Consider the following 26,627-nt stretch of genomic DNA (forward strand, 5'->3'; position numbering starts at 1 on the left):
GTATCTAGTCAGCACTTCTGGAGACAACTGCCCCTATAGTGTTTTGGAAGAGAATTACAAGTCTGGCACCACCCCCAACGGAAGAACTATAAATCAAGACGCCGTCTAGGGGGACGCAAGTTATGTGACGCGAGAGTATATTCCAGCCTTAAGCATTGATGGAAGTGATTAAGGTTGGCTTGCACACTTCTAGAGCTTTTCTGCACGCTGTGGTAATGCACACATTCTGGGCTTATGGTGGCAGATCTCCGCGCGGCGAATACTTCTGGGACCGCTTCTATTTAAAGACGTAATAAATGTGTGACACAAGACACACCTCTCTTTCACTTTTAATATGTAACTCTATTCACTAAATATAGTGACAAAATGGCGAAAGTGCATCATAGATAATTTCTGCTACGTCTTTTTCTCTGTCAAAGCAGGCACGTATGAGGTGTGCTGTGAAGCGGAGTTACGCCACACCTACAGTTATGCTACATTCACACGATTCCATCAGCATTTGATTATGAGGGCGAACCTGAAGCATCGGGTCCACATTTGTGACTGGCTTCCACGAATAAATACGTACAGTATATGGAAACACTTGATAATTTTTTTAAAGAAATCAAGCGTTCTTCTTTGGCGCTGACTTACTGTAGAGCTTACACGCTAAGAATTGATGCGGCTTGCCAAGGAAAAACTGTGGTCCAGTACCAAAAAGTATTTGGTAATGAAGACACTAAAAAAAGCAGCTAATGGTGTATTTTTTGCATACTGGTATGATACTTTTGACAACCCTCAAGGAGATATATCTTCTTAATGAAAAAAACTTCTTGCAACATGCATTTCCTTGCAACTGGAGCATTTCGTCTGGAGTTATTGGTGGTGTTGTGCCAAAAACATACGGTTTCCAAGAGAGCACCTTCGTTTTGCTAAAAATAGGTTCTCTTGTTGAGTTTGCCCTCTTATATTGCAGGTAAGGTGGCACAGCTTATTGTTGTGTGCTGCGTGTTCCACAACATAACAAAACACAACCCAGGTTATTTGGAGCATAATAACGCAAATGTGGAGAGAAATTAGTGTCTCCATGGCGACAGCCAGTTAGTACACGCAAAATCCTCATTTAAATATGGCGTCCTGCACCACTTTTGTACTTGTGATCAATTGCGCACCCAGTCTTAGTAGATCACACACAACACGCCCACTAATAGTACACACAATTGTATACTTTGCACACACTATTTAGTATTTGTTACTTGAAATCTTAGTAGAGCAGACCCAAAGTGAATATTTGGAATGTTACGTACTGTATATTATAAGGTGGACTGCACCGCTGCTACGTGTTGAATAAGTTTGAAGTAAAAGATGGGGGATGGAGGTGGGGGTGCACAGGTGGACATGGTTGTCATGGGCTATTACCTACACCTGTAGCATCAGTAAAGTTTTCTGCCAACAAAGAGAAGAGAAGACAAAGCGGGGATAGACAAACAATTCAGATAACACATCTCTGAACACACTAGCATTGCATAGAAATCACAGCATCTACTCACTTGGAAGACAACTTACAAGCTTTTAAAACTACAACTTAATTTAAATAAATACCATTTTCTCTTTGTTGAAAATGTTGGAAAAATCTAGAAGAGGTTGTGTGTGTGTGTGTGTGTGTGTGTGAGACTCCCGTGGTTTTATTTGGAAGCCTACTTTTCACTGAACAGAAAGTTTGAGTGCTGTGTAATAATGCTCTCTAATAATGATAAAGTTAACATGTCAACATCATCAGACCCATTTTTCATAGAAATTACCATTTGGCTTTTACATGCCATGTCAACACAAGCAGTCGATTAGTTATGTCAACTTTGACGAAAGCTTAAAATAATATGAAGAACACAGTAGACCAGAACTTGATAAGGTGGTCCACAAAGACTGGTTGTCAACATAAGCGGGTTACACTGTCCTAAGAAACCCACCCTAGCAACCCAAACTGTCAGCGCAAGAAGTCAAAGTTGAAGTCGGTGTCGCTTGTGTTCGGTCTGAAACGCAGGCATGACCTTTGACATGCACTCACCCTCATTGGTAAAGAAGGGCGAATCCTCCGGAAAGACCTCGCCTGCTCCCACCTGCGTGAGCGCTGACAGATAGAATTTGTAGCGAGTGGATCGATCAGGCAGGCGCATGGTGTACTCAGTCATGTTGGGATGGAACGTCTCAATCTGAGAACGAGCATCCCTGGAAGCGTTGACTAAATCCAAACACACACATACACACCGATATCAAATGAAAACACTGCAAACAAACATGATTCTTTTGAGGTCAAGCTGTAGGCAAATATCAACCTATTTGGTACTTCAGCTGGTATCCAATCAGAATGCCGTTTGGTTCCAGAGGTTTGTCCCATTCCAGGTGGATGGTGTCAAAACCTCTGCGATTGATTCTGAAGAATGGAGGAGCGTCTGGAACTAAACGTACACAAACACACATTGTCACAAAAAAAAGTTATTTTCCAAAAATTTCTACATTTACAGGAATTCCAAATCTTTCGGGACATTTTTTCTCGTTTAATTATTGGGCAATTTTTTATACTTCCCGATTCCTCAACCGATTCAAACTGTTTCAAAGTTAAAATGTTCCTTATTAATGTTAGTCAATTGCTACATACATATATATATATATATATATATATATATATATATATATATACATATATATATATATATATATATATATATATATATATATATATATATATATATATATATATATATATATATATATATATATATATATATATACACATACAGTACAGGTTTGGACATACCTTCTCCTCATTCAATGCGTTTTCTTTATTTTCATGACTATTTACATTGTAGATTGTCACTGAAGGCATCAAAACTATGAATGAACACATGTGGAGTTATGTACTTAACAAAAAAAGGTGAAATAACTGAAAACATGTTTTATATTCTAGTTTCTGCAAAATAGACACCCTTTGCTCTGATTACTTATTTGCACACTCTTGGCATTCTCTCGATGAGCGTCAAGCACACCTGTGAAGTGAAAACCATTTCAGGTGACTACCTCTTGAAGCTCATCGAGAGAATGCCAAGAGTGTGCAAAGCAGTAATTAGAGCAAAGTGTGGCTATTTTGAAGAAACTAGAATATAAAACATGTTTTCAGTTATTTCACCTGTTTTTGTTAAGTACAAAACTCCACATGTGTTCATTCATAGTTATGATGACTTCAGTGACAATCTACAATGTAAATAGTCATGAAAATAAAGAAAATGCATTGAATGAGAAGGTGTAACTCCACATGTGTTCATTCATAGTTATGATGACTTCAGTGACAATCTACAATGTAAATAGTCATGAAAATAAAGAAAATGCATTGAATGAGAAGGTGTGTCCAAACTTTTGGCCTGTACTGTATATGTATATGTTCAACTATCGCTAGACTACTGGCTTGGCAAGGTGGCATGTGTCCACATGTGGCTCATCAGACCTATGCGGCCAAGAAATGCTCTGTCACAAATGGAACACGTGTGGGTTGGCTCGGTTGTAGGGGCACTGTTCATCCTCTGCTTCAGAGGGCATGTTTCCTCTGACAGTCCTCTATGCAGGCTTTTTCAGCAGCTTTTGCTCCAACAGCTGTTGCACTCCTCCAAGCTGACCTGTTTTTAGCAAGTGTCTCCCATGTGTCATAATGGCTGTTGTAATGCGCCTAGTGTGTCTGCGAGGTGCACTATATTGCCAAAAGTATTTGGCCACCCATCCAAATGATCAGAATTAGGTGTCATAATCACTTGGCCCGGCCACAGGTGTATAAAATCAAGCACTTAGGCATGGAGACTGTTTCTACAAACATTTGTGAAAGAATGGGCTGCTCTCAGGAGCTCAGTGATTTCCAGCGTGGAACAGTCGTAGGATGCCACCTGTGCAACAAATCCGGTCGTGAAATTTCCTCGCTCCTAAATATTCCAAACTCAACTGTCGGCTTTATTATAAGAAAACGGAAGAGTTTGGGAACAACAGCAACTCAGCCACAAAGTGGTAGGCCACGTAAACTGACAGAGAGGGGTCAGCGGATGCTGAAGCGCATAGTGCAAAGACTTTCTGCACAGTCAGTAGCTACAGAGCTCAAAACTTCATGTGACCGTCCAATTAGCCCACGTACAGTACGCAGAGAGCTTCATGGAATGGTTTTCCATGTCCGAGCAGCTGCATCTAAGCCACACATCACCAAGTCCAATGCAAAGCGTCAGATGCAGTGGTGTAAAGCACGTCGCCACTGGACTCTAGAGCAGTGGAGACGCCTTCTCTGGAGTGATGAATCACACTTTTCATTCTGGCAATCTGATGGACGAGTCTGGGTTTGGAGGTTGCCAGGAGAACGCTACATTTCGGACGGCATTGTGCCGAGTGTGAAATTTGGTGGAGGAGGAATTATGGTGTGGGGTTGTTTTTCAGGAGATGGGCTTGGCCCCTTAGTTCCAGTGAAAGGAACTTTGAATGCTCCAGGATAGGAATTGGATGGCACTTCAAGTTCATATGTGAGTCAAGGCAGGTGGCCAAATACTTTTTGCAATATAGTGTATGTTGTTTGCTTGTTGCCTTCTGCTTTCAGCTATCACTGCTGGCTAGCAGAAAATGTAAAAGGAGTAGTAGAGTATGTAAGTCTGCCCTTGCCAGTACACAGCCTCTCCAGCACCAAACACTAGGAAAGCCTCCCTGTGGCGACACATGGATACTGAGCACCTTACGGCCTCAGGCTAATCTACCAGGGACTCGGAGGTAGTCTGCCCCCAGAGGTGTGATATGCAGGCCCATCAGCGTGTGGACATGCTCTTGTGTCCACTAATAGACTCCCAGTCATGAGTGAAATGGCCTCACTGCCTTGTGAGTGCTAGGGATAGTGTAAGGCTAGGGGAAACAACCCCGACATAAATATTGGAGTGAAGCCCCACAGGCGTTTTCCCAACTGATACAGTTAAGATGACATATATGTTCATCCCCAGTTGTCTTGACTTTGTCTTGCCATTGGACCAAGATGGGCTTGAACGAGAGAGTGTGGACGATGCTGGACAAAGTTCTCCCCACTTTAAATAGCGATAGCATTTTAGAATGATAACACCAGCATGTTAGCTTTTTTTTTTTTTTTCCATTTCCGCAGTTATACACCTCAGAGTCATATATTTTGGTACTTGACGTGTGCTAACTGTTAGCATGTTAATAATGTTAGTGTGACCTGCCTGGTTCAGTCCTTGCTTCTGTTGCGCCCTGGATTTGAATGAGAGACGAGCATGCTAGCTACTAAGCAACTCGGTCCAGTACTAGCTCATAAAGTTGTTAGGGAGTCAGGTTTATCGATGTACACATAGCCCAGCTACACTGGCTGGCGTCCGTTACATTAACATGTAACGGACGCGTTTTGGGCTAATTTAACAGGTATACACCTCAGAATCATATTTTTTGGCACTTGATACATGCTAACTGTTAGCATGTAAGTATGTTTACGGATCATGGTAGCTTTTGTAGCTCATTTTTCAGGTATACACATAAGAGTCATATTTTTTTTACCCGACACTATCTGGCTAGCATGTTAACAGTTAGCAATTCACCCACACACTAAAAAATGTTGGGTTAAAAAATAACCCAATTTTAACCCAACTGCTGGTTCAGAAAAGGACGAACCCCTTATTTGAGTTACTTTAACTCAACATTTTGGGTTAATGCTTCAAACCCAACTTTTGCGTTGAATTGTTTAACCTAAAAGTTGAGTTATGATAACTTAATGTTGGGTTATTCTCAACCAAACTATTGGGTTGAATTATTTAACCCAAAAGTTTAGTTATGCTAACTCAATTTTGGTTGATTACTAACACAACTATTGGTTTTAATTTATTTAACACAAAAGCTGAGTTATGCTCATTACAATGTTGGGTTATTCCCAAGCCAACTATTGGGTTGCGCAATTTAGCGCTCCATGATCCAATAGTTGGTTAAAAATTAGGGATGTCCGATAATATCGGCCTGCCGATATTATCGGCCGATAAATGCGTTAAAATGTAATATCGGAAATTATCGGTATCGTTTTTTTTATTATCGGTATCGTTTTTTTTGTTTGTTTTTTGTGTTTTGTTTTTTTAATTAAATCAACATAAAAAACACAAGATACACTTACAATTAATGCACCAACCCAAAAAACCTCCCTCCTCATTCACACAAAAGGGTTGTTTCTTTCTGTTATTAATATTCTGGTTCCTACATTATATATCAATATATATCAATACAGTCTGCAGGGATACAGTCCGTAAGCACACATGATTGTGCGTGCTGCTGGTCCACTAATAGTACTAACCTTTAACAGTTAATGTTACTCATTTTCATTAATTACTAGTTTCTATGTAACTGTTTTTATATTGTTTTACTTTTTTTTTTATTCAAGAAAATGTTTTTAATTTATTTATCTTATTTTATTTTATATATATTTTTTAAAAGTACCTTATCTTCACCACACCTGGTTGTCCAAATTAGACATAATAATGTGTTAATTCCACGACTGTATATATCGGTTGATATCGGTATCGGTTGATATCGGTATCGGTAATTAAAGAGTTGGACAATATCGGAACATCGGATATCGGCAAAAAGCCATTATCGGACATCCCTATTAAAAATGATACATTTTACTGCTGGTTTGTCCCACTGCTTCCCAGCTACTGATCAAAATTATTTTTATTCCATTAAAATATACTCAAAAGCAAGATATGAGTGACATTTGTGTTACAAGAATTTCCGTGTATGGTCATAGAAGCCCTATACCATGCTCAAATATTTTCATGTACTTAAGGTGTGTGATTGTAAATACTGTCAATGAGATTAATCCACAATAAAATTCCCTTCAAGAAAAAAATTACTTTTTAACAAATAAAAAAAAGCCTTTTACCCAAAAATGCGCTGCTCACTGAAAAACAACCCAAAAATGGTTCATCATTTTGAAAACCCAGAAATGTAGTTAAAATGCACTCAGCATCAAGGGTTGGAATTAGGGGGTTAAATCACCAAAATGATTCCCGGGCATGGCCACCGCTGCTGCTCACTGCTCCCCTCACCTCCCAGGGGGTGATCAAGGGTGATGGGTCAAATGCAGAGAGTAATTTCGCCACACCTAGTGTGTGTGTGACAATCATTGGCACTTTAACTTTAACTTAACTTAAAATAATACCCTTATAACCCAAAAAATGGGTTGCTCTTCATAAAAATAACTCCAAAATTTAACGCAACACTAGCAATTCATAAATTGGGTTATCAAAATAACCCAGCATTTTTTAGGGTGCAGCTTCGGCTTTTTAGCATTCAAATGCACTTATTACCAAAATTGCTTTTTCTAATTTCATTTAGATTCTTTTTTTCTGGATTCCAAACCTTCAATGGGTAAAATATGTATAAGAACAACTATACTTTGGTCAAACACCCATAGAAAAGGTTTTAGAAGCTACACCACAATGTGTTCCAACAAGACATTTTGTACATAAGTTGGTAAAAATTCAGTTTCTTCCTCACCTCCCTCTTTGGTGCTGAATTCAACTGTGTTGCTGGGCGGACCCTCGTAACGATTATTAGCCACAACCATAAACATCTTGTACCGCGAAAAGGGTACAAGACTGCTGAGGATGGCAGACGGCTCAGCCATGGTCGTGTAGAACCCTTTGGTCTTGTTCTCCTTCCTAACCAGCAGACCCGGAACATGACTGGACTCCCGAGAGTAGTATAGCTACAAGGCCAGAGGGAAAATGGGAGTGAAAAAACGGGGGGAATGAAAAATCTAAGACAGTGATAAAATGTTGTCAGTCTCACTCTGTACTCCTTAAATTCTCCTTGGACAGAGGCCAGGTCCACAGGCTTCCAGTGGATGTGTCCTTTAGTGCTGTTCACCTTTGAAATACGCAATTCTGTAGGAGCATTGGTTGGTTCTGAAGACAAATAAAAAGTAAAACATCATTACGGATCATTACTATACTATACTATAGTATATACTGTATAAACCTGTTTTGTTTTTTTTATTATAATTTTTTTAAATCTATCTTTTCTAATCCATTTTCTACCACTTGTTACTCTCGGTGTCTCCTAGCCGCCCAGGCAAATCATATTGTCTAAAAATGCATTTTCCCATCAATAACGTGACATCACCGCGCTCGGAATATATATATATATATATATATATATATATATATATATATATATATATATATATATATATATATATATATATATATATATATATATATATATATATATATATATATATATATATATATATATGTATATATATATATATTTGTATATATATATATATTTATATATATATATATACATATATATATATATATATATATATATATATATATATATATATATATATATATATATATATATATATATATATAGTACAGGCCAAAAGTTTGAACATACCTACTCATTCAATGTGTTTTCTTTATTTTCATGACTATTTACATTGTAGATTGTCACTGAAGGCATCACGGCTATGAATGAACAAAAAAAACGTGAAATAACTGAAAACATGTTTTCTTTTCTATTTTCTTCAAAATAGCCACCCTTTTCTCTGATTACTTTCTTGCACACTCTTGGCACTCTCTCGATGAGCTTCAAGAGGTAGTCACCTGAAATGGTTTTCACTTCACAGGTGTGCTTGAAGCTCATCGAGAGAATGCCAATAGTGTGCAAAGCAGTAATCAGCGCAAAGGGGAGCTATTTTGAAGAAACTCGAATATAAAACATGTTTTCAGTTATTTCACCCTTTTTTGTTAAGTACATAACTCCACGTGTTCACTCATAGTTTTGATGCCTTCGGTGACAATCTACAATGTATGTATATGTATATATATATATATATATATATATATATATATATATATATATATATATATATATATATATATATATATATATATATATATATATATATATATATATATATATATATATATATATATGTATATGTATATATATATATATATATATATATATATATATATATATATATATATATATATATATATATATATATATATATATATATATATATATATATATATATATATACCCATTTCAGCCCCCGAGTCAAAAAGTTTGGGGACCCCTGGAATAAACTTTACATACACTGGGGATGTCTCCGACTAACAATTATAATCAAATTGGATTCGTTAGATTTTGCTCATAGTTGACGATCAGTCAAATCATTAGCATCGTTTTTTTTTTATCTAAGAGAGAAATAAACAGATTGTGTCGGTACATAGTAATACAGTGACTGTAGGTGTCAGTAACGTCACGTGGTTGTGTATTTAGCCGCTACAGTGATTCTTCCAAAGTTAATACAAGGAACTTATAAAAGGAATCCAGTCTTTCAATGATGAGAGAAAAAATACAGACTTATTTGCGACTTTTTCTGCCTAAAAGAAGTCAGATAAACTTGATTGGATAGTTTAGTGAAGTCCTCAATTCACCCAACCTGGGCCAGTGTTTTTATATGTTTTCCTAGCTGGTATGGAGTTGCACTTCCGTGTTCGGATCACAGGTATGCAACCCCTGACTGAGGGGATTTAATGTTTGATGATTCGACTGCAAAGTTGATAGTTGAATCAGACTTCTCCGAATCGAATCGGCCATTTCAAGACAATCGATTCTTGGGTGACGATGTAAATCAGAATCGATTTCCAAAGTACAACTGCTAACTGCATGCTAAGTGTTAGCGTGATAGTATGGTAACTTTTTTTTTTAAACAAATTTTGCAAGTATACACCGAAGAGTCAGAATTCAAAGGGGAAAATGGTGTGTGGAAATGTGTCTATTTTCCATATGCACAAAGACAATTGGTCAAATAAAAAAATGTTGAGTTGTTTTAGAATATACACTTTCTTGTACTCATAATACATTCCTGCAGCATGTACTTACTGTCTTCTCCTGAGTACCCGATCACCACATTAGACTCTGGTCCTGGGCCGACATCATTTGAGGCCTGGATTTTAATCTCATAAGGCTCATAAGTGTTTGTGTCGTGCACAACAACTTTGTTCCCGATTGTGGTGACGTTATTCCATTCGGCATCGGAATCCTTCCGCCTCCACCACACCACGTACTGCAGGTTTGGAGCGTTTTTCTCCAGATCGAGCAGGGGCTGAAGAAATACAAACACACTCTATGAGTGGAAAGCAGACGCTAATTTCAAGATTTTTGAAACACTCATTTGAAGAACTTGGGCAACTGATTAGGCTCTTATCTAGATATTTTATTGTAGGTATTGTAAGTTTGTGGTAGGGTTGTACGGTATACTTGTACTAGTAAAGTACGGCGATACTAATGAATCATAATCGGTACAATACCGCCTCTAAAAAGTACCGGTTCCCCTTTTTTATTTGTATTTATTTATTAACGAGCATGACAGCGTGCCGTTGCCAATGTTGTGACATCGACGGTTTTACGAGTAGAGGAACATTTTCGGCAGTGCACAATCACGGAATACTTAAAAGCAGACACAGGAAAGGGAGAATGGATGCATTTTGGCTTATAATCTAACGTTAAAGGTGAAGCTATAACACTAAAACACAGCTCTACAAGAGGTGTTTTAAAACATGGCTAGCGAGTTAGCGGTTAACGTCCATCCACAGTCGGCGACAACTAAAGTACATTTCTTACAAGTATCATCCCTGCAGGACGAGGAATAGCTAAACATGCTTCACTACACACCGCAGGAGGATACAATCGCGCACCGCTAACAGGCTAGCGCTCCTCAATGTAAACAAATGCCATTGTTGGATCTACACCTGACATCCACTGTAATGATACCAAGTACAAGAGCAGATCTAGTCGGTACTACAATGATTTTACATCGATATTTTTTTATCAATACAAAATCTTTTTGCCTTTAAATCGATATTATGTTTATAAAGTCAGGAAATACATGGGGACTTTATACATGATCAATGTACCGGTATGATCCTGTAACTACTTGGTATCGAAACCCAAATTTGTGGTATCATCCAAAACTAATATAAAGCATTAGGGCTGTGAATCTTTGGGTGTCCCACGATTCAATTCAATATCGATTCTTGGGGTCACGATTCGATTCAAAATCGATTTTTTTTTTCAATTCAACACGATTCTCGATTCAAAAACGATTTTTTTCCCGATCCAAAACGATTCTCTATTCATTCAATACATAGGATTTCAGCAGGATCTACCCCAGTCTGCTGACATGCAAGCAGAGTAGTAGATTTTTGTAAAAAGCTTTTATAATTGTAAAGGACAATGTTTTATCAACTGATTGCAATAATGTAAATTTGTTTTAATTATTAAATTAACCAAAAATATGACTTTTTTTATTTTTGTGAAAATATTGGACACAGTGTGTTGTCAAGCTTATGAGATGCGATGCAAGTGTAAGCCACTGTGACACTATTGTTCTTTTTTTTTTTTTTATAAATGTTTAATTATAATGTCAATGAGGGATTTTTAATCACTGCTATGTTGAAATTGTAACTAATATTGATATATTGATATATTGATATATTGATATTGCAGTTCTGAGTGTTGCTGGGTTGGGTTTGGTTTTGGAATTGGATTGCATTGTTATGGTATTGCTGTGTATTGTTTTGTTGGATTGATTAATTTAAAAAATAAAAAATAAAAAATATATATAAAATAAAATCGATTATTTAAAAATGAGAATCGATTCTGAATCGCACAACGTTAGAATCGCGATTCGAATTCGAATCGATTTTTTCCCACACCCCTATAAAACATCCAAACAACAGAATAGTACGTTTTTATTACATTTTAACAGGAGTGTAGATAGAACGGGTTGAAACAGAAAGTAAGCATATATTAACAGTAAATGAACAAATAGATTAATAATCCATTTTATACCGCTTGTCCTTCATAATTATGACAAAATAAATTAATAAGAAATGACACAATATCTTATTGCATATGTGAGCTGACAAAGTAGGTGCCTTTGTTTGCACTTACTACTAAAAAAAAGTTGTATAGTATGTTCACTATTTTATTTGAGGACAAAATTGTTCTTCGATTGCAATAAGAAACAAATGTTTAATGGACCAGGTTTTTTGTTAAAATAAAGCTAGTATTGCCTTGTTTTGTGATCCTCTTTATTTACAAAAGTATCGAAAAGTATCGGGACAACCCTAGTTTGTGGTAAAGTCCTTTCGAGAATGAAAGAGAGAGTTGAGTGATCCAAGTTATAATTGCTTTAGTGATTTATTGAATAAAGAGAACATTGGCCTGCTAAACTTTTAGGTTCAGTCTGCTCAACTTTTCCATGTTTGTTTCAAAGCCTTTAACATCAAAGCTCCAGCCAGCAATATACGATTTCCTGTAAATTACTGTAAGTCTTCAACTATGGAAATGATTGCAATGCTTTCTGACGATAGAAACCGTGTTCTTTCTATAATATAGTTATAATCATAAGGACTACAACACAGCAGCTCAGAGAAGACGAGGTTTGGACACAAAGCAGAGTGGGGATTTGTTCCAGAGAAAAATGAGCCAGCGTGACGGGGAGGGACAGAAAAACAAGCAATCTGCAGAAAAGTCACATTTTATCACAACATTTTTTTTTAACGTTTCTTTTCATGTGGGGCTGTGATGTTATTTGCATTTGTGCCGTGTTTTTGTTTGATTGCCATTATGTGGAGGAAGTTTTCTGAGTCGTAAAAAAGGATAGTCTAAATTCTATCATTCATATTGTAAATCCAAAATTCATGTGTATTCTGGGTGTCTTATTTTGTAAAAACCTGTCAAATTCAATTTTGTGTTTTAGTTGGTCTGTAATTAGACCTATGATAACATTTTTAGCATGCAGTAACGCACAACTATGGTCAGATGTTCCAAGTTCAGTAATCCCTCGTTTATCGCTGTTAATTGGTTCCAGATGCAAAGACATTAAGTGATGTTCCGCCAAGTAGGAATTCTAATTTTTTAATTGAATCATTTCATAATTAGAGCATAAAAAACCTGTTTGTGACCTTCTAAATAAATTATATTAAAAAAACATAATTAAAGCCCTCTACACATGAAATAATACCCTAACTGGTTTTTACCCAAAATAGTAGACATAATACTAGACAATAAGACATTTGTGTACTGATATACTAAAACATGTGCAAACTTGCTAGCGCACGCCAAGCCAATCTACTAAGCTTGTGCGCAGATGATTGCATGTCTTTAATGAACAAAGTAGCTAGCGCAATCCATTTAATGTGTTTGTCTACATGTATTTGCAGAATGTAGGCTAATTATTGTAACACTATATTTTGGGGAAGCACTCCCAATGTGATTTATTTAACCTGAAACAGTTTTGTATCTATATTTTGCCTGTTTGGAAGGTACATGCAAACTGGCACAGTTACGCACTAATGGTTGTGTGCCGTGGTTAGAATAAGGTGATCGCTGCAATATCACAGATGATGGAGAGAGAGAAATCGACATATTTCTGTCAGAAATAAAAATATTAGGACATTTTTCATTAAAATAATAATATATATTCTATACAAAAAAAGTTATGGCAACATGCATTTTCTTTGTCGCCGGATCATTCCAGCGCACAGCAGCAGTTATTGCCGGTATGCTAAAGTGGATTATGTTGTGTAGAACAGTTGTGAGGTGTTGTTGTTGCAGAAAAGGTGGCACAGATTATAATGTTTCACTTGTGTGCTGCATGTTTCACAGCAGAGCAAAACATCAAAGGTCGGAGCATGATAACAATGTGCAGTAAATGAGTGTCTCCATGGTGAAAGCGTGTAGAACACGTAAAATATTCCTTTAAATATGGCGGTCTGCACTACTTTTGTACTTGTTATCAATTGTACACACCAGGACTGATCTACTAAGATCCGAATACCACACGCTAAACAGTGTGTGCAAACTATAAACTTGTGTGTACTATTAGTAGGCATGTGATCTACTAAGACTGAGTGTACAATTGATAGTTGGTGCAGACCGTCTTATTTAAATGAGGATTTTGCTTGTACTATGCTGTTTTCACCATGGATCCACTCATTTACTGCATATTCATGTTATCATGAATATGCAGTGGTATACCTGTGGCATTTTGCATATTTTCAAACAAGCAGGAGACTTGTGCCACATTTTATGGCCTTTTAAGAAGCAGTTCTGCAGTGCATCTACAATGGAACCCATTTTTTACCGCATCAAATGTGCTAACTGCGAGCGTCTGTTGGAATGTTCCAAATGCAAGAAAATGCATATTGCAAGAAGTTATTTTTCATATATATAATAAAACAAACATAATTTTAAAAAGCCTGCGGACACCAAAATGCATCCGTTGAATTAAGTCATTCAGCAGCAAAAAAACTATAAACTGATATTGCTGAATAGAGGACATATTTTCATTTTTGACAGTCCATAGATGTGCAGCAGCGTGATCATCTCCTTTCTCTTAGCCATTTCCAACTGCCAATTTGCACATCCTTTCTAGACGTACAAAATAAAGACGCAAACCAGCTCCCACAGTACAGATTTTCTTGATAAATCACACTGCGTGTGGTACTGTTAAATAGTTAAACGAGTACTTTCTCCTCCCGCTATTGTGAGTGTTCTGATGACTAGCATACATTCTGCATATTCATGAAGGCAGACACGCTGAATGGATTACGCTCTCTATTTTGCTCACTTAATCCTATGCGCAGAAGTTTATTAGATCAGCTTTGTGTACTATCAAGTTTGCAGGTGTTTAATACATGCAAACATTTTGTAGATCAGTCCTACTAGATCACATGCAACACGTACATTAGTAGTACATGAAATGTAATAGTTTGCACACACTATTTAGCACTTTTTGGGATCTTAGTACTTTATATCAGGCCCTTAGTAATGCAAAACAACTGTCGGATAAATCAAGTAGTCCTAAAAAAGGGCTCCAGCACACACAGCAGATTATATGACACTTTTACAGCTAAAACAAACAATGAATCAATGACTTTAATGTTCTTTGGATGTGCTTTAACAATCTTCTGGCTTGTCTTACCTCCCAAGTGATCTCCATGTTGTTTTTCTCCGAGCCCCACCCTTGGAGACCTCTGGGAATGACATCTGGAGCTATATGAGGAATATAACATATTTTTTACTATCGATAATAATACAATGCATTCAATCATTACAACAGGCAGAGTTGATTCACGGACCAGTATGGAAGTATTATTGTAGCAAAACTATTTGCAAATGTGTATCTCAATCTGTGCGTCTGTAATCTGATTCACATGTCCATGTACTTATTTGTGTGTCTATGTCTCAATCTGTGTGTGTAATCAGATCAATCAATCAATCAATCAATCAATCAATCAATCAATCAATCAAAGTTTATTTATATAGCCCTAAATGTGTCTGAAAGGGCTGCACAAGCCACAAGGACATCCGAGATCCGCGTGTGTGTGTTTTAATTTGTGCGTTTGTATTTTGATTAGTGTATGTGTGAAAATGTGTGTGTCTGTGTATTCAGAGTTGCGTGGAGCAGGAACCCCTTATAGGCTGTCTTTTTACACGTGACTTTGCGACACTTCTGCCATGTATGACTTGAGTGTCCGTGCAGCGATCTGAATGTGTAAAAAGACTTGCCTCAACTTCAACTTTACTTTCCCTATACTCACCACTAGTCGGCAGAGGTGGGACCAAGTCATTGCTTTGCAAGTCACAAGTAAGTCTCAAGTCTTTGCCCTCAAGTCTCGAGTCAAGTCCCGAGTCAAGACAGGCAAGTCCCGAGTCAAGTCCAAAGTCAAGACTGGAAAGTCTCAAGTCGAGTCCCAAGTCCTGCATTTTGAGTTTCGAGTCCTTTCAAGTCCTTTTAACCACAGACTAATATTTTTACACAGATTGTGTATGCTTTTAAAACGCTGTATTTATTTATTAAAACAAGTGCATTTGAAATTGCAAGAAAAAAAATAGTGCTGACATTGCAATTCATAATAGCACTATTAACAGTAATTTTAATAGTTTAAGCAATTTTAAACATTTAACTCACTCCTTTACAGAATAAACACATTTGCAAAAACAAACATTAACATACTATTGGTTGTATTTTATGAAAATAACATTACCACAGAGTTGAGAAGGAGCAAAGATCTTCAATATTTGTATGTGAAAATCACAAATAAATCTTCTGGGGGAGGATGACGCCCCTACAGGGGTTTGGTTTACAAACTTTCAGCCCCACCTAAAACAAAATTCACCAGCCGCCACTGATTATGATGCATTCTCATTTTAGGCAAAATATAAGACAATACTTTCTTAACAGTATAATTGTAACCAGGAATAAGTCTTCAAGTAACAATATTCAAATACTAACATTGTTGGGTAAAACAGCATTTGGTTTTATTCTGAATCCAGTGAAACAAATTGGTGGTTTTAGCTGATATGAAGAGTTTCAGGTGTTTATATAAGTTTAAGTATTTGGCAGACACTTTTATCCAAAGCGACATACATAAAAAATACATACATAACAATCACTGTAAACATGATCATTTAAGGGAAGAATGTAATACAAAATATCAATACAAAGTGTCAAGACAGAATAAACTCTCTGCTGCTGCAGCAACAGAGATACAGTCTATAGGTCCCTAAGATATATAGATATCTAATGTATTCATACATTGTTTATGTAGGATATACGCATGTATATATAACCTAATCATATTGTTTCTTCAATTTAAAAATAGCTGACCGTTTTTTTCCCTCTTCTCTGGGATTATATTCCCAGTTTTGATCTCGGACGTCTGGTCACTTATAGCGTATAAGAATATTCTATTACTGTTAAGCAAACTATGAATAATAAAACCTGTGTCCGTTATCATAGCTACACGTATGACAAAAAAGCGCGTGAAAATCAGTGGTATTCAGTGAGGTAAAATGAATTAATGCGCTGACAGTTCATTGCTCCTGACAAATGAATTGCACTGAGTGGGGCGGATCACCACTCCAAGATGGCGGCCCCGCGTCTCGTCTGCGCCAGTAGGCAGTAGCGCTCGATGCTGCGTACCCTTAAAACATGTCTATGGTTATAACGTTAGCAGTGAGTTTACAGCCTCACTGATTTAACTACACAGCAAATAAAAGTCATGTTACTTAGCCAATAAACGTTATCTTACATTCAAAACTTACCCTTCTTTGTGCAACTTCAAATGTCGAACGAAGTTGGAAGTTGTTGCGTCTCCGTCTGTAATATTCGAACTGCGTGATTTGCATACGCAATTCGTTTTTTGTTGACCAAGTCGTAGTTTTTATACCCGAACGAAACCAACTTTGGCATAATTGTTTCTCACTGCCGCATTGTTTGACAACTCTTGTTCGGTGGTTGTCCTGCAATTTGATTGGATGAGAGCTGTGTGATGAAAACAACGTATAACTAATTTGATTGGCTGTTGTACTGAGAGCACACCAGCTGACAAGCAGCACACACGCTGATAGACAGACACGTACAAAATGAAAGATACGGAGCGCTCCCAAATAACTTTTTAAGCTTTGGGATTTGGGGAAAGTAGCAAGTCATGTCAAGTCAAAAGGCTCAAGTCCAAGTGAAGTCACAAGTCATTGATGTTAAAGTCTAAGTCGAGTTGCAAGTCTCTTTACATTTTGTCAAGTCGAGTCTAAAGTCATCAAATTCATGACTCGAGTCTGACTCGAGTCCAAGTCATGTGACTCGAGTCCACACCTCTGCTAGTCGGCACCTTGCACCCACTTCATGTTTAGCAGTAACTTCGTTGTCAGAAGTATTTTTGTCTTCCTCAAATTTTAAGTCAAGGTATCTGTGAACAAGTTTGTTTTTCTCAGCATGTGTGTCACTGAGAGTCAAATGTGGTGGCTTCAACACAGAAATAACATGAGTGGATGCCAGGTGGTGAGTATAGGAAAAGGAAACGTAAAGTTGCAGACTGACAAACCTTTTTACATGTTCAGATCGCTGGAAGGAAGGAGGTGGTCCAAGGAGGACAGCTAACTGAGCCGTTCTAAGTGAAGACTGGGCTCAGAAAGGGCTGTCTTCTCTCGCCCCTCCTCTTCCTGCTAGCCATTGACTGGATAATGAAGACCTCCACCGCACAGGGAAGTAACGGGATTCAATGGACACCTCGGGCACAACTGGACGACTTGGACTATGCCGACAATCTGGCACTACTTTCACACACCCAACAACAGATACAGGAGAAGATCAACAACGTGGCATGCACTTCGGCAAAAGTAGGACTCAACATCCACTAAGGCAAGACCAATATCCTCAAGACTAACACTGCCAACACCAGAGCAATCACGCTGGATGGAGAGGAATTGGAAGAGGTTGAATCCTTCGCCTACCTTGGCAGTGTGATTGACAAACAGGGCGGCACAGACGCTGACATAAAAGCACGAATCAGGAAGGCACGTGTTGCGTTTACCCACCAGCGGAACATTTGGATCTCAAAAGAACTGACCCTCAACACCAAAGTCAGATTATTTAACTCCAACATCAAAGCAGTCCTCTTATATGGAGCAGAGACCTGGAGAACCACAGCTGACACCGTCAAAAAAGACTTGGTATTCACTAACAGCTGCCTGCGGAAGATTCTCCACATCCGATGGCCAGACACCATCAGCAATACTGAACTCTGGCAAAGAACAAATCAGCTTTCTGCGTAAGTGGAAATTAAGAAACGCAGATGGCACTGGATAGGCCACAGTCTGTTTAAGCCCACAAATACCATCACTAGACAAGTCCTAATATGGAACCCGCAGAGCAAGCGGAAAAGGGGCCGTCCCAGAAACACCTGGCACAGAGACCTGGAGGCAGACACGAAGAGCATGAAGATGACCTGGAACCAACTGGAGAGAACGGCCCAAGACAGAAATGCCTGGAAATAACTTGTTGACGGCCTATGCCCCAGAAGGGGTAGTAGGCGTAAGTAAGTAAGATCGCTGCACGGAGAAACAAGTCGTACACCGCAGAAATGTCGCAAAAGTCACGTGTAAAAAGACAGCTAATCACTAATCACGGCTCCACATGACACTGAATTCACAGACACACACATGTTTACACACACCCAAATTGAAATACGGACACACAAATTAAAACACGTACACGCAGATGAATTTTGAGGACCAGTCATGGACAATTAAGAGTGAAAAGCTAATTTTATTTTCACTCGCATACAAAACATTCTAACTTGGATTGTTTCCCCTGCTTCGAGACTCTCCCGAAGGACAGTGTGGCTCCATTCTTGTCTCTCATTGACACACACCTGTTGTTGTTGACTTTGGACTAGCGACTGCACAACTTCAAGGCCGCGTAATAGAGACAGGTGGCAGGCTTACACACACACATGCATCCACAAAAAAATATACGGCACACACACACCCCACCCCCCATCCAACGCCCTTGACGCAAATCCCTTAAGGGTGATGGGCGGCTGGGCAGCGCCTGAAGAGCTGCAGCCCGCCACCGTGGCCCCCACTCCCTCCCCTCTGTTGCAAGTCTCGAGATGTTGTAATATGTATATGTGCTTTGCTATGGAGGTTTTTCCCTACTCCAGACTGGGCCCCCTTAGGAGACGAGTCTAGATTGTATTTTTTTACTCATCCTACCCCAGCGTTTACCTTTTTCCCATCTTTTACGGGGCGCCTTGTGGCGACCCATTAGCGTTCCTGTTCTGTAACCCTGTACACTGTTTGTTTGTCTAATCTTGAACAGGTTTGTGCTGAAAACAAAGTTTTGTTGTACTTGTGCAATGACAATAAAGACCTACCTACCTACCTACCAGATCTGATTACACACACACAGTTTGAGATACAGACATACAAACTAGTACACGGAGACGTGAATGGGATTTCAGACGCACAAATTGAAATACGCATTTCCAAACAGTTTTGCTACAATAATACTTCCATAGAGCAGCAATGTCTGCTGCTTTTAAAAGAATGAAGTTTTTGGTATAATTATTGTTACTCACCGGCGCTACTGGTTTTGTATCGAGGTGAGGGCGCGCTTGGCTTGCTCTGACCCACCGCGTTAATGGCAATGACTCTAAACTGGTAGTTGACAAAGGGAGCAAGCTGCAGGATGACGGAATTGAGGTCCCCGGGGTAGGTGGCCAGGTCCTGCCATCTTCCTGGCTCCCAGTGGTTCTCCTCAAACTGGACCAGAAATTCTGCAAAGGGACATTATTGGCATAAAAAACACAGAACACTTGAAGGCCGGGGGTTTCATTTATAAATATTGAAATATGCGTACGTCACTTTCACCGCCAACCTTGGTATTTATAGAAAAATGTTATGCGTGTGAGGCTGCATATTCCTACGCACTCTTATGACCATGCATAGAGCTCACGCAAAGTTTTTCAGTCATGGTGGTGTCACCGTGAAATAAAGCTCATACTCACATAAAAAACACATGCGTTACAAATTACATTACATATTTCATCTAATTGTGGATATATTGCACAGTTAATTGTTCAAGCTAAAACATCAAAATGAAGATTTGTTTTAATTGTATTTGCAGTTTAATATGGTGGGTCATTGAAGTATTATTTCTAATTGAATGATATGGGAATGTATATATACATGTAAAAGGTGTGTCTTTGACTCTTTCCAACCACACAGTGAAAATGATTTATTTTTTAAATACTAAAGACCAACAAGTGAATTGCAGCACAATAATTGGTTAGATATCTTGATCAAATTAATCTAGATTTTGGGGGTTTATATCACGGTTGGAGTGAAAATGTTTAGATTTCACACAGCCATGTGTGCATATACACAATCACAGTGTAATCTATATTATTATTATTACCACTCAAATATTCTTTATAAGACAAATAACTGTACAAAATACACATTTGTTGCGCCAATGATATATTTAAATCATCTTGTATGTGCTTATCGCCCACAAGAGCTTTAAATATTGCTCATGGTGACCACTTTTGTTTTTCAACAGAATGTCTGCTTTCCATTACTTGCCAAAATAAAAACATATGAATAATGAAATACTATTTGGACAAATACAGACAAGACTAAATCGTGAACATGTTTTCTTAATCTCAGCAACAGTTCTCATTCACGATGGCATGGTTTTATAGATCAGAATTGTTTTTGTGCGTACGAATATTCTAAGGTTTGTGCTTATGCAATATTTTAAGTTGGAATCCACCTTCACTTTTATAAATGAAGCCCCAGATATGTGCAAGACCATGTTCTGGTTTTGAGGTACTTGTCAAATGTCATCAAGTTCTTAGTTTACGAGGTTGTACTTTAGTGAGGGTTCACATTTAATTTCCCATTTTGGTGAGGATTTGAATAAATGGTACATACCTGTAATAGGGCTTCTCTGGTCGTTTCCAGGAATCCAGGTGAGTCGAACACTGCGTGCTGCTGGATCTGACAGATCGAGATCCAACGGAGGGTCTGGGTGGTCTGAAACCAGAAAAAGCTTAAATCAGTTAAGACACACACTTGAATTCAATCATTGAATTAACTCTCCTTTAAAACTATATGCAGGGTTGGACAAAGTAAATGCATATCTTAATATTAATAATCATCGACATGTCAAACTATTGACAGATGGAAAAGGTGAGAAGCATTTAGTATGAGAATAAATGACGGACAGAACAGAAACATGCATGGTGTAGTAAAATATCCAATAGAAATATTAAAATAATCCTATGACAATAGGAAGACATGCAAGCTAAGCGAATGTTACCTGGAGGCAAGCCACTAGAAAGTGAGGGGTTGAGGGAGACTTCCTCTGCGGGGTTAGGGTAGAATTGTTAGTTTGTTAATCGACTTTCACATTACCAACACACAGTGCATGTTAATGATAAATTATTTATTAGGTTTAATGTGTTCACACACATTTCACACTTTCGCTGTGATCATTTCAAAATATTGCACCCTGCGTATCCTCCACCAACATCATTCCTCTCTTTTTTCAAGTCTTCTAGAAAGTACTCAAGGTAATCAAACACAATCATCAGCGCAAATGTTTCAAATGTTCAAAAGCAATCTCAAGGACTCAAACATGAAGTCACTTTTCCTGCAATACTTTCTACAAAGCACAATAAATATTCATATTCAGTGGTTCATTCCTTTTTCAACCAAATGTTCTGACTTATTGTCCACAAACCTACAAACAACGGAAGCACATACAAGAAAACAGGGATGTCCAAAACCTTTTGACCAGGGCGACAAACATAAAAATTTAAGGATACGAAAGACAATTTGATAATCTTCACCTTTTGATTAAAAAACACACTTTAATCAAACACATAGTTTAAGTCAAGATATGCTTAGCAGTTAAATACAATTGTATTTTTCTAAACCAACTGTCCTCATTAGCGTCGCAGGTGAGCTGGAGTCTATCCCAGCTGACTTTGGGTGAGAGCTGGGGTTCACGCTGGACTGACCACCAGCCAATCACAGGACACGTACAGTATATACAAACAACAAATCAACTCACATGCACACCTAAAGACAATTTACACAATGCAATTAACCAAACATGCATGTTTTTGTGCATATGTACCTATAACACACTTTGTACAGTATTTGAGTGTACATATCACAGTGTCTGCAGTATCGGAATTCCCCTAACACAGTGCGTAGATATATGAGTGTACAGTATTGGAGTGTACCTAACTCAGTGTGTACAGTATTGAATTGTACCTAACTCAGTGTGTACAATATTGGAGTGTACTTAACGCAGTGTGTACAGTATTGGATTGTAACTAACACAGCGTGTGTACAGTGTTGGAGTATATAGTATTGGAGTGTACCTAACACATTGTGTACAGCATTGGAGTGTATCTAACTCAGTGTGTACAGTATTGGAGTCTACCTAACACAGCGAGTACAGTATTGGAATGCACCTAAAAAAGTGTGTACAGTATTGGGGTGTACTGTAATGGAATGTAACGTACTCAGTGTGTACTGTTTTGGAGTGTAACTAACAAAGTGTGTGCAACATTGGGGTATACTGTATTGGATTGTGCCTAACAGATGGTAGACAGAATTGGAGTGTACAGTATTGGAATGTACCTAACACAGTGTGTACAGTATTGGAGTGTACCTAACACAGTGTGTACAGTATTGGAGTGTACAGTATTGGAATGTACCTAACACAGTGTGTACAGTATTGGAGTGTACAGTATTGTAATGTACCTAACACAATGTGTACAGTATTGGAGTGTACAGTATTGGAATGTACCTAACAGTGTGTACAGTATTGGAGTGTACAGTATTGGAATGTACCTAACACAGTGTGTACAGTATTGGAGTGTACAGTATTGGAATGTACCTAACACAGTGAGTCGTGCCGACGCTGAGTCCTGATCAATCTCTGACTTAACAGAACATGTGTAAGTTCCCTCATCGCCCTCGTTGATGTTGGAGATGGTCAGAGATTCATCGTCCTTCTTCATCCTGTTCCACAATGACAAGAAATAAGTTTTTTCTTTGGGACAAACTTTACAAGTTACATTTATGAACAATATGGTATCAAATATGCTTTATTCCTACTCAGAAAAATCTAATCTGTATCCAGTGTGGTTTTGTGTTTGTGTTCCTGCTTTTGTATTACATTGGGCTTGCTCTGACCACTGTACTGACCTTTCATCACCAACAAACACATCAACAAATAAATGTAATGAAAGTATTATCACAGCGCTCCTTTAACAAAGTACCATTATTTATTTGTGTAAAGTGAATGCGGTTTGCATGTGTTCAAAAACATGCAAACTCAAAGCTTGTGCACCGAGGATAGTGTCTTTAGTTTGTCTTCATGTACAGTATATACAGGCTTGAGGACACCAATGTCATGTCCTCTGTATTTTTTTAGGTGACAAAAAGAAGATGATATGACTGACTGCAAGTATACTTCGTGTAGGAAATTGTGTGCACTGTAAATCACTGTGCGGCACAGCATCCTCTCTCAATAAACGATCTTTGGTCGTTCGCAGCCCGTTACAACTCCCTCTCCCGACACACAACAGCGACAGAAAGGTGACGATTGATTGGCTGAGTCTGTGTCTTGTCTGTCAATGCTATTTGGCGAAATGGCCCAATGAGAGGGTACAGAGGCCCAAATGTCCCACCCCCGTAAGTTGTAGCTCTTCCTTGTCCACTCATCTTATTGATGATCAGTCCATGAGCCCCGGGCAGAAAAAAACAACACAGGGACAAAAAAGAGAATTCAAGTTAAAAACTTTATGGTAAGTAGGTCTCCTTCTTCCAGCATTGCGTGGATGAGGATAAAACATTCATAAATGGTTCAAAACAGTCACTTAATTACTAAACTTTAATTGAAACTAATAGCAAAACAGCTAAACATAGTTATCTAAAGTATTGAAAAACAATAATAATACTAATGTTATTCCTTTTATTAAGCATTTAAGCCCTATTTTATACTTTCTTCAAATAACATTACATTGCAGATCTACACGCTTGTTGCAATGTGTTTTGTATAGGTGAGTGATAAATAAACAGTCCTAAATTTTAGATAAATGACTCCAGTACTTTTATAAGCAACACACTGTGTAGTTAGCGTTTGTTTATTCACGACTCCACAATGTAAAAGGGATATTGTTCAGCATAGTGGTCATATTAAGGAGTTTGTGACATGTACATCAATGGGGTGAGTTGGCACAATAATAATAATAATAATGAGGTGGCGACTTGTCCAGGGTGTACCCCGCCTTCCGCCCGAATGCAGCTGAGATAGACTCCAGCACTACCCGCGACCCCGAACGGGACAAGCGGTAGAAAATGGATGGATGGATGGATGGATAATGGATTTAATATCTGTGCGTGGATTGTAGTGGGCAGGTGGACAGGGGAATGGAAAGAAAACAGGGAGAAGGCAGAAGTTGCAGATTTTTTACCTCGGTATATGTCAAATCCTGGTTATGGCCCTGTATACGGGATATATTTACATTAGAGATGTGCGGTTTGCGGACACAACCGCGGAGTCCGCGGATAATCCGCGGGTCGGGCGGATGCATGACGAAAAAAATAGATTTTAAATAGATTCGGGGGGGGATGGGGGGGGGGGGGGGGGCTGTTGAACCAATTCAGAAAAAAAAATAGATAGTTAAATGTTGTTACCCACATACGAAAAACGAGCAGCACTCTTTGAAACAGGCAATTATTCATCAGGCACTGCTGCAGCTGTCACACCAAATTTCTTCCCCCCTACAAAAGCCCCCCCCCCCCCCCATTTACTTTTGGGGCTGCGTCCAATAAAGTCACAAAGTTGCCGGGGGTCCTTAACCCGCACGCGACTGTCCTGTTTCGCGCCTGTACAAAAAAAAACAATAATCGATTTCTTCAGATTCCAGCAGCAGTCAAAGCCGAAGTGCTATAGCTCGGTTGGTAGAGCGGCCGTGCCAGCAACTTGAGGGTTGCAGGTTCGATCCCCGCTTCCGCCATCCTAGTCACTTCCGTTGTGTCCTTGGGCAAGACACTTTACCCACCTGCTCCCAGTGCCACCCACACTGGTTTAAATGTAACTTAGATATTGGGTTTCACAATGTAAAGCGCTTTGAGTCACTTGAGAAAAAGCGCTATATAAATGTAATTCACTTCACTTCACTATCGATCGCTGTCAATGACGTAAGAGGAAACATGACCACGGAAGTAAATGGGGGGGGGGAGGTTTTTGTAGGGGGAAGAAATTTGGCGTGACACAGCACACCACAACAAAGGAAGAAGAAAAAAAAAAAAGATGGCAACGCCGGCTGCAAACGTGGTACGCGACTAAAAAAGGGAATACTAAAGACCAGGGGAAAATAAATAACAATAATAGTCAACACTTTCTTAATGGAAATGACAATAATATTATAATAATGATAAATAATATTATCACGCATTAATATCTCTTAGCTTCTAATGCGTGGCCAAGAGATATTAATGCGTGGCACGCATTGAATGTCTCTGCTGCATTGGATCAGTCTCCTTTCTTTAACAAGCAAAAGCTTTCTAACCTCACTAATGCCTTGCATCGTCTATATTAGATATATAACAACGGGTGGGTGGCGGGTGGCGGGCGGTTGTGGTTTTGATCAAATATAAAATGTTAGTTCGGGTGGATGGCGGGTGGATGACGACTTTTGTGATGCGGTTGCGGATGAAATAATTGCCTGTCCGCGCATCTCTAATATACATACATACATACGTACATATACATATATATATATATATATATATATATATATATATATATATATATATATATATATATATATATATATATATATATATGTATGTATATACACAATACTGGGATGAGGAGATACAACTATAATCATTTAGCGCGCGCAATGTGATATATCAAACCTGAACGTGTTTGCGGCTGCTGCTTTTGCGTCTATATTTAGCCCATTTGGAATTTAGGTGCAAACTGGTGCAGTTACCTCACAAATGGCCGCGGTCATCGTGGCGAGAAGGAGGCTATTGGTGCAATGACAGACGACATAGAGAGAATCTTCTGTGCACATGTCAACATATTTGAACCGTCAGAAATAAAAATAGTAGACATGCTGTCTATCCAGCAATTACATTTTTGAGCCGGTGGATTTTTTTAGTTGATT

At 38.4% G+C, this 26,627-nt stretch overlaps 1 protein-coding gene across 19 annotated transcripts in view; it reads right to left on the reverse strand.

Annotated features, from left to right (window-relative positions):
• Positions 1-26,627, reverse strand: part of nfasca (neurofascin homolog (chicken) a) — a 240,939-nt gene that overhangs the window by 41,985 nt on the left and 172,327 nt on the right. For 12 of the 19 annotated variants that reach the window (XR_009826484.1, XR_009826486.1, XR_009826485.1 and 9 more), the window contains 11 exons: positions 23,339-23,463; positions 21,746-21,790; positions 21,358-21,459; positions 20,001-20,198; positions 15,059-15,129; positions 9,949-10,171; positions 7,834-7,949; positions 7,540-7,750; positions 2,313-2,435; positions 2,045-2,218; positions 1,399-1,425 (listed from right to left, as the gene is read on the reverse strand). Coding sequence is in view for 14 of the 19 variants with exons in the window: in XM_062049733.1 (XP_061905717.1) it covers positions 1,399-1,425; positions 2,045-2,218; positions 2,313-2,435; positions 7,540-7,750; positions 7,834-7,949; positions 9,949-10,171; positions 15,059-15,129; positions 20,001-20,198; positions 21,358-21,459; positions 21,746-21,790; positions 23,339-23,463 (1,415 nt within the window). In the remaining 5 variants the exon portion in view is untranslated. The remainder of the gene's footprint in view (positions 1-1,398; positions 1,426-2,044; positions 2,219-2,312; positions 2,436-7,539; positions 7,751-7,833; positions 7,950-9,948; positions 10,172-15,058; positions 15,130-20,000; positions 20,199-21,357; positions 21,460-21,745; positions 21,791-23,338; positions 23,464-26,627) is intronic. The other 7 variants (XR_009826487.1, XM_062049809.1, XM_062049802.1 and 4 more) reach the window with 3 other exon arrangements.

Source organism: Entelurus aequoreus, linkage group LG01 (assembly GCF_033978785.1).
Source record: "Entelurus aequoreus isolate RoL-2023_Sb linkage group LG01, RoL_Eaeq_v1.1, whole genome shotgun sequence".
Lineage (NCBI taxonomy): Eukaryota > Metazoa > Chordata > Actinopteri > Syngnathiformes > Syngnathidae > Entelurus > Entelurus aequoreus.